The sequence below is a fragment of the Notothenia coriiceps genome, unplaced genomic scaffold, assembly GCF_000735185.1.
Source record: "Notothenia coriiceps isolate Sejong01 unplaced genomic scaffold, NC01 NC01_scaffold00000339, whole genome shotgun sequence".
Lineage (NCBI taxonomy): Eukaryota > Metazoa > Chordata > Actinopteri > Perciformes > Nototheniidae > Notothenia > Notothenia coriiceps.
The window spans coordinates 13,511,949-13,525,812 of record NW_011333040.1 but is presented as its reverse complement, the minus strand read 5'-3'; the positions used below and the strand labels follow the sequence as shown (position 1 = coordinate 13,525,812).

At 41.3% G+C, this 13,864-nt stretch overlaps 1 protein-coding gene across 1 annotated transcript in view; it reads left to right on the top strand.

Moving 5' to 3' along the window:
• Positions 1–13,140, top strand: part of LOC104951178 (collagen alpha-1(XIV) chain-like) — a 64,174-nt gene extending 51,034 nt beyond the window's left edge. The window contains exons 9-17 of the mRNA XM_010777818.1: positions 425–574; positions 3,592–3,666; positions 6,692–6,831; positions 7,087–7,210; positions 10,138–10,281; positions 10,717–10,881; positions 11,428–11,466; positions 12,721–12,859; positions 12,990–13,140. Coding sequence (XP_010776120.1) covers positions 425–574; positions 3,592–3,666; positions 6,692–6,831; positions 7,087–7,210; positions 10,138–10,281; positions 10,717–10,881; positions 11,428–11,466; positions 12,721–12,859; positions 12,990–13,140 — 1,127 coding nt within the window. The remainder of the gene's footprint in view (positions 1–424; positions 575–3,591; positions 3,667–6,691; positions 6,832–7,086; positions 7,211–10,137; positions 10,282–10,716; positions 10,882–11,427; positions 11,467–12,720; positions 12,860–12,989) is intronic.
• The last annotated feature ends 724 nt before the right edge of the window (positions 13,141–13,864 follow it).

The following is a 13,864-nucleotide window of genomic DNA, read 5'->3' as shown; positions in this document are numbered from 1 at the left end:
ATTCTCTGTATTTTACTTTAGATGAAAATAAGGAGCCACTCCCCACGCCCCTCTGTGAGATATTTAGTTAAAATAACACAATGGTGCTCTAGGAGGAGATTCAGGTGATAAGGTGTGGGGGGGGGGGGTTACCTTGGTTGGTTATTGGCTAATGGCTACATCGTTATGACATCATAAAGTGGCAAAAATCTGATCAGCTCATTTTCATTTTTATATAAATGGATCAGGACAAAAAGTGAGAGAAACTTTTTCCTGAAACTTTCAGAACCTCTTTCCACAGAGGAGACACATGTTGATGTATAAAAGACATGGAAAAGTAGATTTTGCATAATAGGTGAATATTTAATATTCAAATGTAAAACATATCAGTGCAAAAAGTGCCAAAGATTTGATCCCAATGTGTTGTGTGTATTTGTCCCTGCAGATGGTCAGAAGCAGGAGGCGAGGCTGAGCGGAGGAGCCAACAGACACTGTTTGAACAACCTGAAGGCCAACACGCAGTATAAGATGAGTGTGTACGCTCAGATGCAGGATGGCACTGAAGGGCCCGCAGTCACCATCACTGAGAGAACATGTAAGTGACCCACAGACTCTTTCACTGACACAAATACAGTGTATATACGATTTTTGATAATAGATCTGATTGTAATTCAATCAGGAGAGACAGTTTTGATGTAAGAGTACATATTTATTGCCAGAAATACACATAAATGTAAAGGAGTTTTGGCGATTAGGCCCCGTTGTGCAGGAATATAATTCGGGAAGGGAGAACCGATCCGATGAAATCCCCCCGGGGTCTAGACACTGGTGGTGGTGAATGGATAGCTGGGGTCGGTCTGAAGGGGAGTGGCTTAGCTTGACCCTGGATTCAGATGGAAGGGAGGTGAAGAGGGGTGGAGGAGGGTTGCGCCGGTTCACCTGGAATGAGAGCTGTCAGAGGGGAGAGCAGATTTAAAAGGTTTAGCGAAGCGCTATGATAGGCTTGTGAGAATAGAGCAAAGTGGTTGGTTAAGCTGGGGAGTGACGCCCCCGATCACTTATTGAGAGGAGAGAGAGTAGTGACATGGAAATAGTGAATGAATGAGTAAAGAAGGTCTTCCTGGTTTAACTTGCGCTGAGCTTCATTTGTATGAAAACATTGAACTATTATTCAATCTTTTTGATATTCTGCTGTTCCCATTTGTGTTTACTTCCTGTCTGTCTTCTGCTGAATTTTTTCAAATTGACCATTCAGAATTTAGTATTCAAGTAAGTCGTAATCATTTCAGCATAATTTAAAACCAGAAACTTACACTTGAGTTTGAATTCAACTTGGAGTTGTGTCATTGACATACATTGAAGCATGTGTCTCATTTCATATGTATTCAGAAATTCATTTTAGTCAGTCATTTCAGAACACTTAACCCTGGAAAGCATTTCAGAGATGCTTACAAACATATGTATTTGCCGTACGCACACCGTGTGAGGCTGTAATACAAAAACAAACTCAAACAGACTCACCAAGTACTGTACCTCCTCCATACAACGTGCCAGACTCCTGTTCAAATGCGCCCGTACATGTGTCATAATAACAATAAAGCAGAAACACACGCTTAACAAACACACTCGTACAGAAATGGCTGTCAGCTGTCATTGTGTATAAAAGGAGCCCATCACCGGCTGGGAGGACTATCACGTCACTTTCACAATAAAACATCTTTCATCCTCGTGGGAGCTTCGGTTCTTACAGACGTTTGTTCTGCATCGGCAGGCCCAAACCCACTGTCTGCAGAGCAGGGACCGAGTGTGGTGGGTGGGCACACGCTATTTTCTGTTTTATTTTCAATGAACTGTTGCAAGTGTTCCTATTTTAAAAGGTATTTTCCACTCTTTTTTTCCATTGTTTTTTTCTTGAAACATACTTTAGTTGTTGAAGCCATTTTACTGTTAACAGTGATGTGCCCTAAGGTCAATGGTTAAGAAGGCGATGGCTAGTAGAATAGCCAGATTTACACACATATTAACCCCATTTGAAACATGTTTGGTATTTTCTGTCTCTTCGTAGAAAGTAGGTCCTTAAGCTCAAGCATTGGTGTTCCATTGTTAATCACTCCCTGGTTTGATTGATGATTTTTGCAGCAGCTCAACATTGCTTTCTTCCGCTAGCTAACGTAGACGGATAGCTAGCGTCAATTAGTCAAGACACGCTCCTTCAGTGAGGCACATGTGATGCTGCCTTACCTTGTGCTTTGTATTGCAATTGTATTGTATCTATTTTCATTGGACAGGTGAAGCCCTGCCACCCCTGACCGCATGTCCCTGACGGTTAGATCTGATACAATTCTAAATGCTAGCTTCACTGAAAAGATGAGGGCTTTTCAAGTTTAACACACCTAGTCGAACCTCACTTGAGCTAGAAAATGCCCTGATAATATCTGTTGCTGTGACGTCGGTAGGGATGGGTACCGAGCCCCGGTATTAAAGGGGCTCCGGGGCGTAATTATTAAAGACAGTGGTACCGTTAAGCTCCGACGTTATCGGTGTTTTTATCGGTACTGGAGACATTCATTATTGCTACATAAACATTATATTGCAGTTTTAGTTTCGCCAACTCCGTTTCTAATATGCAAAAAGAAACGCGTCTATGATACATTTTCACACTAAACGATCTCCATCTTCTCCAGGTCATGAACGTTAGGCATCCTGTTGTGATTGCAGTTGCTCTGGTGAACACAACACTAAGCCAATAAGTTGTGGGTTTTTTCCACTACTAACGCAAAGTACTACTAATTTGCTGTTGAAAAGAAGCCAATTGTGGGTTGTTTGAGTGAGGACTCTGTAATGATTTTGAACCATGAAAAAATGGTCATTAACTCTCTAGCTATCTAGCTATCTAGCTAACAGCCGTTATCGTCAGGGCACAGCAGCAGTGTGTGATTAGAAACAAAACTACCCGTTCAAAATTCAATTTTAAGCACATAACATGCAGTGTACTAAGTGAAGTATCCAAATTGAGACGTATGAAAAACTAGATAAAAGAATGTTGAGGTATTTGTTAGCGTGAAGCTGCTCCCTCAGCGCTGTAGCTCTGCCCAGCGCCTCCACATGATTTATTGCTTTGTTTTGATGCAAATGAAAGCCGGAGCCTTTTCTCCAAATGACTCTCCTAACCGCTGCAGGCAGCCCCTGCTGAACGCTCCCACCTGCCGTCACAAGTCATCCGCTGCCTCTGGGATCTGATTTAGTGCCTAAGCAGAACCAAATGAGTAAACTGTGTATGTGTTTGGGAGGGGCTGCAGCTGGTTTATCTATTTTCTAGCCCCCCTACTCGGATAAAGGTAAGGAGTTGAAAGCAGAGACAGTTCTGTGATCACTAATCACCAAATGACACAAGAGCTGAAACCACAGAGCAGAGCAAAGTTATTTGACTCATTGTGTACGTTGATGCGTCCCGCCTGACGCTGGCTCCTCTCTTCTCTTGTTGTTGTCTTTCTTTTAGGAGGGGACATTTTATTACGGGCTTTCATAGCATGTGGTTTACGATCGATGTGGTCATGATTGCAGGTTTTCATGCCGCCACGTGTGTCTTCTTTATTTTGTCTCTCTACACAGTACCCATCCCAACCCCAGCACCAACCACGCCCCCCAGCACCACACCGTTACCCACAATCCCCCCTGCCAAGGAAGGTAAGATTTGATTTAATACTGTTTAATATTATTGATTGTCTCCTGTCAATTTCCTGATGATGTATTGATTTGCTTTCCTGTTTGAACAGGGGCTTCACGTTTGTCACATTCAACATATTTATTTATATTCGCAGTGTAAAGTCATTTTGTTTTGGCATACTTCAGGAATAAACCGCAGCCGCAGAGATGGAGAAATTGCCAAAATACACAAGTGTAGTTCAAATGTTATTCTATCTTATTTCTGCTACATTATACTTCCAGTAGCATACCTTTTAGAGGTCAATACTGTACCAAAGATTGTGCAATAGTTACATTTCTTTGTTGTAAATGAATGAATCTGAAGTTCATCTTACACATTGATCGCTCTACATAATAGCAGGTAATAAACAATCATCTGAGCTGAAAGGGTAGTTTTGCTTTTCAAATGATTACTGTCATCTAAAGGAGTCTTAAACTTCATTGATTTTCTTTGACTATGACAGTTTAGTGTCAGTCAACAGTGACACTTTAAAGAGAAGAGTAAAAACACTTTCAACTGTTCTCCTGCCAGTGATGTGCCTTAAACACACACAAGCTAAATGATGGGATATAAAAACACAGGCTCAAAGAAAAGGGAAAAGTGTAGGGAGGATTCTGAGTTCAAACAGCCACACACAGAGATGACATATCATTACAGAGATACATCTTTACAGAAGGTTCATTTAAAAATAAAAGTCAGAAATATAAACCCTGGTGGATTCTGGATTTGTTCCAGCATCTCAACAAACATGCAATTTCCATTCTTCACATATATCTGTCACCACAAGTCAGCATGTTTTGTAACACCTCAGCGTTATACCAGTATGTCTGAGGGGAGTAAAGGGAACACATCATCAGCTGAGGCACAGGACCACGTCGGATCTTATTTGATCTTCATACTTTTATCAGGCAATGTTCATCACCCAGCAAGAGAACTTCATGTTCACAAGATATTTAGTTTTATGAGTCAATCAATCAGAGTTTATTCATAAAGCCAAATATCACAAATGACACATTCATCTCAGGGGTCTTTACAGACTGTATCTGACACCCTCTGTCCTTTATACCCTCACAGCCCACAAGCAGAAACTCAAGAGGAGGGATCCTTCTCTCTGGACAGTCCAATAGACAAAGTCAATGCAGGAGTCTAGATGCAAATACAATGTTCAAGTTCAAGGCTTTTATTGGTCATACGAACATAGCTACAGTGTAGTTATGACGATGAAATAACATATACAAGAACATAATGATACATTTGATGATGAATGATACATTTACAACAAATACAATAACCTACAAATAAACCTGCCTACTGTAAGTAACAGGACCAGAAGGAACCACAGACAAAACACACCGCTTTCATTCAGCTACATGCATTTGAACTATTAAAGGTACACAGAACATGCTAATAAATTGGACATTGAGGATATGAAGTCCGGTTATTGTTTTAGTTATTTTCAAAACTTTAACCTGTTAAGCCCGAGCCTGTTTTTCAGGTCTCAGGCTCGAAAATGACATTCCCAGAACAAATGACTATATCTTCACTTCTAAAAGGGGAACATTAATAATCTTTGTTCTCAAAGCAATGATAAACCTGTGAGTTGGATGTAGTAGAGTCAGAATCAATATAGCATTTTTTTATTTTAAAGTAAATTCAGATTGAACATAGTGAAACAATGTAAATTATAGTGTCCATCCAAAAGAAACCATTACTTATAGTGAAAACCACCCTTGAATGATGGGATAGTAGAGAAAAAGCTTTAGGAATCCAAACTATAACATATAATAACTACCCTGTATTAAGATTGATGCAAAACAAGTGACATTTGACCTTTTTAGAGAGTTTTAGAAAATAAAAACACTTCTGGGGTCATTTGGGTGGATTTGCCGTATCTCTGGAACCCATTGGTCGATTTTGATGATTGACACCTCTTTTGAACCGTTAGAGCCAATAGAATCGAGAGGGAGTTCCTAAATCCATCTAAACATTACAATGTCAATGAGAGTGATGCACAGCCAGCATGCCCAAAGCCGGAAGCTGTCATACACTCTCGTAGCTCTCATAGCAGCTATATGAAAACTACTCACATTGACACACATGTTACTCAAAGAATACAAGAATGACACTGATTATTGTGTTACAAAACATCATTACATTATAAAATAGTGTCCATGGATTCGACATGTTCTCCATTTATTTCAAGCTCAAATCTAGATCCTGTGTGGTGATGCATTTCATTTCATTTTTCAGTCAAATGTATTGTAGTTCAAACGTATTATTCTTAATACTTATTTGAGTATTATTGCATAGCGTGTAGCTGGGACAGTGTATTCTATTTCTCTCTCGATATTAAAACGCAGTTTGCAGTAAACAAAGAGTGGATAACAGAGGTGGCAGCAGTAAATGTGCTTTTATCAGCGGAGACAGGAAGTGAATGGAATGATTGGTGAGGAGCGATGGAGGCAACTTTTAACAAATGTAACAAGTTAAGACCTCTCTACATCTAATCAATCATTTTCATCAAAAAATGCCCTTACATTCCTGAATGGTAACAAGCATTCATCACAATGAAAAGTTTGTTTATTTGTACTGTGATAAAAAGGAATGAAAGCAAAGTTATAAAGAAGAATAGAAAAAACAAAGAGAATAGCAGAGAAGTAAACAAGTTTTTATTTGGAATCCTGATTCAAAGCAAAAGAAGAAAAGGGACGACACAAACAAGTTATTTCTAACGAGAAAGTACTTTGAAAAGGACAGTAAATATGACTAATCAAATCACTTTATTTAAAAGCTAATGACACAAATATAACACATTAATTATGTGTTAAAAGAGACATGAGACTTTAAAGAAATGTGTGTTAAAAGCAAAGCTACATAACCTCCTCCTCCATGGTCTGTGTTGTCTCCATCTGCCCTCCATCTTGCTCTCTATGTATCTACCCAGAGATTGTAATGTTTCTCACATTGTATTTCCTCACTTTAGCTTTTCCTTGTCTCTTCCTCAAGTCTGTAAGGCAGCCAAAGCAGACCTGGTGTTCCTGGTCGACGGCTCCTGGAGTATCGGGGATGAAAGCTTCCTGAAGATCATCCGCTTCCTGTACAGCACCACCGGAGCTCTGGACCGGATCGGCCCCGATGGAACTCAGGTACAAGCTCATTATGACAAAGAACGATAAAGCACAGCAGTGCAATCTCTCATGGAAACATGTCTTCCATCAGCCTTTATGAAAACAAGTGTAACCGTGATAGATGGTAAACGGTTATCTAGATAATCAAATATAGGCTCGGCGAAAAAAACGCTTTGTGTCATTTTTTAGGATCTAGCCCTTTTAATTAAACTCTGAGTAAAACGTTGCTCCTTTTTGAATTGATGAGTTACCTGTTTGTGTGTTGTCTGACAGGTGGCCATCGCTCAGTTCAGTGACGACGCCAGGACAGAGTTCAAACTGAACTCGTACGGCGACAAGGAGCGACTGCTGGACGCCATCAACAAGATCTCCTACAAGGGAGGAAACACCAAGACAGGTGAGTGTGTGGGAGAGAAACTTCCTCTGGAAGGAACACAGGTAGTGTAGCCTTTGCAGACCATTCACATGCACACAAACATATAACACGCTACAGGGAAGGGGACACCTCAAAAAGCTCACTAGGGCTTCAAAACAACCGTGTGCAAGTTCTGTAACTTCAGCAGGTACAATTCCAGCTTTTCCCCAAAATACATCCATCTCTCAAAAGTAATAATATAGCTTTATTTGTAGAGCACTTCCCACATACATGATGCAGCTCATTTGCATGAACAGAATGACTCACAACATAATACAGACAGAAAACAAGTCAGAGGCTAAAGCATATTAGCACACATGCAGCATGTATATATAATACATGTGAATCCATGGAATAGAAGAAAGTAAAATAGGCAAGAGAATAAATACAAAAATGTCATCCAACAAGAAATGAAGACACACCTGTGTAAGACAAAGGAACAGTCTGCTGGGTGCAGACACTCAGAGCTTCCTAATAACATCATCAATACTGATAGCATACATAGCAGCAGGCAACAACTCTCACACACACACACACACACACACACACACACACACACACACACACACACACACACACACACACACACACACACACCATTTAATGTGTCTGAAGGTGTACTTCCACTGGTGTGCATTGCATCAATGTATTACCCTTGTGAACATGCCTTCATGCCTATAAGGTATTTGTTTCCATGCCCACAGTGTTGTATAGGATGCATAGAAGTCCTTATTTATGGAGTGTGTGTAATGAGAGGAAGTGTGTGGGGAAGCAGGGAGAAGTGTATTCATTCATCAGAGTTAATAAAGCAGCGCACTCACTCACTCGTGCAGGGACGACTGCAGAGAACACATTTTTAACAGTCACTGCCGGGGGGGGGGGATTGTCCTTCCTTATCCTCCTCCTCCTCCTCCTCCTCCTCCTCCTCCTCCTCCTCCTCAAGCACTCAATCGCCTCGTTGTGCACACTGAGATGACTAATCCCTTTCACAGTGTTCACACAGGCCTGGAGAGTGCGTGAAACAAATGATTTTGTTATTGATACAATACATGTTGGGTGAATTGTATGACGTATACATAGAATGAAAGGCTTTTTTTTTTAAATATAAATGCGGGAATAAAAACATCAGAAGTCCCCAGTCTGCTTTTATCTGAAAGGAAAAAGGTAAACAAGATAACCCTGCATCTTTTTATTGTTGTATTTTGGTATTACTATATCAGCCCCTGAACATGACTTGCTAAAATTCTTAGGACTTTAAATATAGATATAAGTATTTGTTTTATTTGACTTTGAAAACATCATAAAGTTTGTATTTATTTTGTCATAAGGTTGTAGGTCTTCAAACAAAAACATTGTCATTCGATAACTCACAGAAGGGAAGTTGGGCTATATTTGTACAAGCCCTTCCATTTCAACTCACTGTTTTCTTGTAACTTGTCTGTATATAAATATTGAATTAGAGTTAATACTAAAAGTCAGTCAGTATAACTGTATTATGTTTGCCTATTCTAAAAAGTATGTATTTGATGTCTTTATGTGTGATGATGCTGTTCCCCATATGAGCCTTTCATTATAGTAAGACCATTCTATGAGGCTGGACCTCGCTGTATAACATAAGTTGTTGTGATGGTCAAATCTTCCTTACCTTAGCGAGGTATATTAGGTATATCCACAATAAGGGATTTCTGAGCTCTCTCCTAAAGGCTTTCAAGTCTGGAACAGTTCTAAAGCAGCGTCCACACGGCGGCGTTCGTTGAAGCTTGCCGGCAGGCGTGCCTGAAGCTCGACCAACAACCAATCACATGAATCTCCCGCCCCGGACACACAAGCACGCGGTTTGATTGGCTAGAGCTTGTACTGGCATATGATTTGATTTGCTGACGCTTCCGTCGAAGCTTCAAAAGTTGAACATTGCTCAACTTTTGAAGCAAGCAACGCGAGCAAAGCGAAGCGACGCTCCCACAATGCAGTTCGGCAAAGTGTGACGTCACCCCATTCAAAGCGAATAGGCAGAAGCGTTGAAGCTTCAACGCACGCCGCTGTGTGGACGGGCCGCTGTCCACGGAGCTGGAAGCCCAGTTGCAGGAGAGCATATGTTCTGGGCTCCTCCCCGACAAGACAATCTAGCATGAACTGGTTGGTACACATGGTTTCCTCAGGTTTTTCTTTACTCTACTCGTGCAACAGCCTCTTAAAGCAGTGATGTTGGCCAGAACCACCTGCTCTCCCGCGGGTCTCACAGAGTTCATTTAGTTCTGGTTTATCTTGTACAAAAATGTTGACCACTTGGCTTTCATGGTTTCCGTAGCTTCCACCTACCATTTAAAAAGTGATCAAGTAATGTTATAAGGATGGGACCCCAAGTGTCTTCTCATTCCCTGAAACAGTCCAGAGTTACAGTGGCTACTTTAGTGATGGTTTCACTGGCGCTACATAAGGAACTAGTTCACAAAGCTTAAAGGAGGAGAACTGGCTTCACATGATCCAGTAGCTGGAACAGTTACTTAAAGATGTAAACTGACAGAACTAAAACTGGCACCAAATTCTAGATTGACAGACCTCCAACATCAGTTTGTGGGGAGATACAATTTGAATGTATAATATGAAGCAGCAATCAACAGTTGAATCCATGACTGTTGAAAATGAATCTTGACTTTCTGTCAATGCACAGTTCTTAGTGACAGAAATCATGTCAGCTAAAGCTTATATATTTTGAATTGTAACATATAACAGGGAAGGAATGTCCTTTTTTTCTTTCCGCTCTAGTCGAAAGTATCAATTTCTGCGCCTTCTGCTGGAACCATGTGCAACATTATCTGTATTTAGGAATCCTCAGTAAATAAGTTAATTTAAAACGATTGTACGTTAACAACATGTTGGGAAATAATTTGTTTCATCTGTCCAATCAGGGCGCGCCATCCAACATGTGAAGGAGAACATCTTCACGACAGAGGGGGGAGTCAGGAGGGGGATCCCCAACGTCTTGGTGGTCCTCACCGACGGTCGATCTCAGGATGACGTCAACAAGGTTTCAAAGGAGATGCAGATGGAAGGTCAGAGCATCTCCTGGATGGACGGTCCCACATATACAGTTGGCATTGTCTTTTAAATGGACATCATTACATCAGAGAGCAACTACAGAAGGAGACATCAGCACTGAATGTTCAGTATATTCATAATATTCATACTAAATTAAACGGTTTGTCACCTTTCATAATATGAATAGACATTGACATTATGGTCAATCATAATGAAGATCATTTCTTACATTTCTAATCAGTAATAATAACATTTTACAGTGAGTGAATTAAAAAAAAAGCTTTATAACTTACTTGAAATGCAGTTTTTAAGTGTAAGTTGAAACTTTCGTACCATTATAATTCAAGAATAAGTCATTACATCATTTCTGTGTGCTAGCTTCTTCCTTGGTGAAGACAGTTGAGATTCCTGACCCACACTGTTGCTTCTCCTCCTGTCTTCCTGTAAAGGCTACATTGTGTTTGCGATTGGCTTTGCTGACGCTGACTACGGGGAGCTGGTGAGCATCGCCAGTAAACCCAGCGACAGACACGTGTTCTTCGTGGACGACCTGGACGCCTTCGCCAAGATCGAGGAGAAGCTGGTGACCTTTGTGTGTGAGGCCGCCACTGCCAGTAAGTACCCAAAGCTTCCGGGAAAATCTAAACTTTAGTTCAATCAGACAACTCACGTGTTTCTTAATATGTTTATTATAAGCAGCATATAGTTTGAGTTTGGCGTCTAGGCTCGGGCCTCATCACTCCACAGATTTACAAAGAACATTGAGTGATGATTAGATAACTAACCCCCCGAGCCTACAGGTGGAAGCTGGGGTGGAAGCTGGGGAGGTGGTGGTGCAGGCGAGCAGCAGCAACATGGACCACAGCAGCAGGAACAGGAACATGAACGTAGCAATAGCAAGTGAACAAAGCAGTGGCAGCAGCAGCATAGCGAGGCAGAGGCAGGAAGACCTGGCAGCTTAAATAGAGTGGCATGTTTAGGAGATTGTGTTTGGTTGGTTGTAAGAGGGACGAGGTGCGTCACGTGTTAATGTATCATTGGTGCTCGAGTTGACTGCCTGAACTAGCTCGCAGGCTTCGCCCCATTGGTGATACTGTGTGATATGTGACATATCTGCCCGAAGGAATGTGTCTTTTTAATCAACACACTTTCTTTCCCAGCGTGTCCATCAATACCGATGAGTGGCAGCACAACACCAGGTAAAAAAGTCTATATTAATATACTGTGAACTAGAGATGTCCCGATCCGATCACGTGATCGGGGATCGGCTCCGATCGCGTGATCGGGGATCGGCGCCGATCACGTGATTTTCAAAAGATCGGAATCGGGAGAAAAAAATCGGGGATCGGGATTTTTTTTTTTTTTTTTTTTAAATACTTTTTTTTAAATTTTGTATTCAATGTTACAAAACAAAAATGACCATGTTCAAGTCTTAACGTCATCCTGAGGCCTTAGTTTTGGTTTCAAATTACAGAACATCATGTATGTGTTGCTTCTTTTGGGCTTGTTTTCATAGACCTGGTTGCTTATTTCTCTCAAATCTGGCAACAGAGTGGGCAGGGCGCAGTGTCTAATTGTAGCAGTAAGCTAACGAGTACTGAAAGCTTTATTTTGTTTTGATCCAATGCTGCACAACTGAACTGATCCAATGCTGCTGTGAAAGAAAGAAGCTATATCCATGTTGGATACAATATCCAATTTAAATAAAAAAATAACCTTAAGGGACAACTTGAATGCTTTTTTTTCTCTTAATGCATTGCATAAAGATCGGATCGGGAAAAATCGGTATCGGCAAATTGTCAAAATCAAATGATCGGAATCGGATCGGGAGCAAAAAAAGGTGATCGGGACATCCCTACTGTGAACAGTCATGGTCTTTTCCTATTTGTTCCCACTTGATGCTAAATGCTAAATGCACAGTATATTATACCGTTTGAACAAGTACCTTAGATACACTGAGGATGTGCAGTATGTTCATAAGCATTCCTTTTTGAAGCTGACACAATGCATATCTCCCTCTGATCTGTAGACCTTTTTATCAATCTAGATTTGTTTAGTGTGAGTTGCTGAGTATTGGAGATCGCAGCAGTAGAAATGTATTCCTTCTCTCCAACATAATGGAACAAGATGGCACTCTAGATATGGCACTCAAAGCTAAAAATAATACATGAAAACTGAACAATGTCTATTTCCGGAAATCATGACCTGGTTATTTAAAGAACAGTAATCCAAACATCTTATTCTGAACATGTTCATGTAGGACTCATGTATTATATACAGATGACTGCCCCTGCCCTTGAGAAATTCTTTTATTTTCATGAGAATATGCCGCACAATTTTGCATTTCTATTCAATTATGGCTTCTGACTTTGTTTATTTTGAATGCACCACAATCTGGTCCCAGCTTTAAATGTAAATGATGATAAAGTTCAAATTCCTTCCCCTGTCCTCAGGTTTCCGTATGATGGAGCTCTTTGGGCTGGTGGAGAATAAGTACAGCAGTGTCCCTGGCGTTTCCATGGTACCTGGCACCTTCAACACCTTCCCCAGTTTCCACCTGCACAGTGACGCCTTCCTGGCACAGCCCACCAGGTACACACACATATTTCACTAAACATAGTGTGTTTTTAAAAGTTAGATCAAAGTGCAGAAAACAACTTGAGAAAGTAATAATCAAATCTGGTAAGGCTACATGTACCTGATGTTTCCGTCTGTCTCCAAGGTTCATCCACCCTGAAGGGCTGCCCTCAGACTACACCATCACCCTGCTGTTCAGGCTGCTGCCCAACACTCCAGAGGAGCCCTTCGCCCTCTGGGAGATCCTCAACAAGAATAATGAGCCGCTGGTGGGAGTCATCATGGACAGTAAGTAATAATAATGATAATAATAATAATAATACATTTATTTTGGGGGGCGCCTTTCATAACACCCAAGGACACCTTACAGGGCATAGGGGCAATATAGGGAACAATTAAAACAGTGGATTTAGTGAAGTATCAGCCGGGGTAAGACAAGACAAACAACAGGAAATGGACTATAGAAGGACACAAAAGGACACTGGGTGCAGTTTTATAAAGAAAATGCCGGTTTGAACAGGTGGGTTTTGATTTGGGTTTGAATGTTGTTATGGAATCAGACTGTCGGATGTGTAGTGGCAGGGAGTTCCAGAGTCTAGGAGCCGAGCAGCTGAAAGCTCGAGCACCCATGGTTTTGAGGCGAGAGCTTAGGCTACGGACGAAGAGCGGAGGGTGCGGGAGGGGGTGTACTCCTGAAGGAGGTCAGTGATGTAGATGGGAGCAAGGTTATGGAGAGCTTTGTATGTGAGTAGAATGTTTTTGTAGTCAATACGGTAGCGTACAGGAAGCCAGTGTAGCTGAGTGAGAATGGGGTTATGTGGTCGGATGAGTTGGTGTGGGTGGTGATCCGGGTAGCAGAGTTCTGGATTATTTGCAGTCTATTGAGGAGCTTGATGGGAAGGCCAGTCAGAAGTGCATTGCAGTAATCAATCCGGGATGTGACGAATGAGTGGATCAGGATTTCAGTGCTGGGTTGGGACAGAGATGAGCGGAGTCTGGAGATGTTCCGAAGATGAAAGA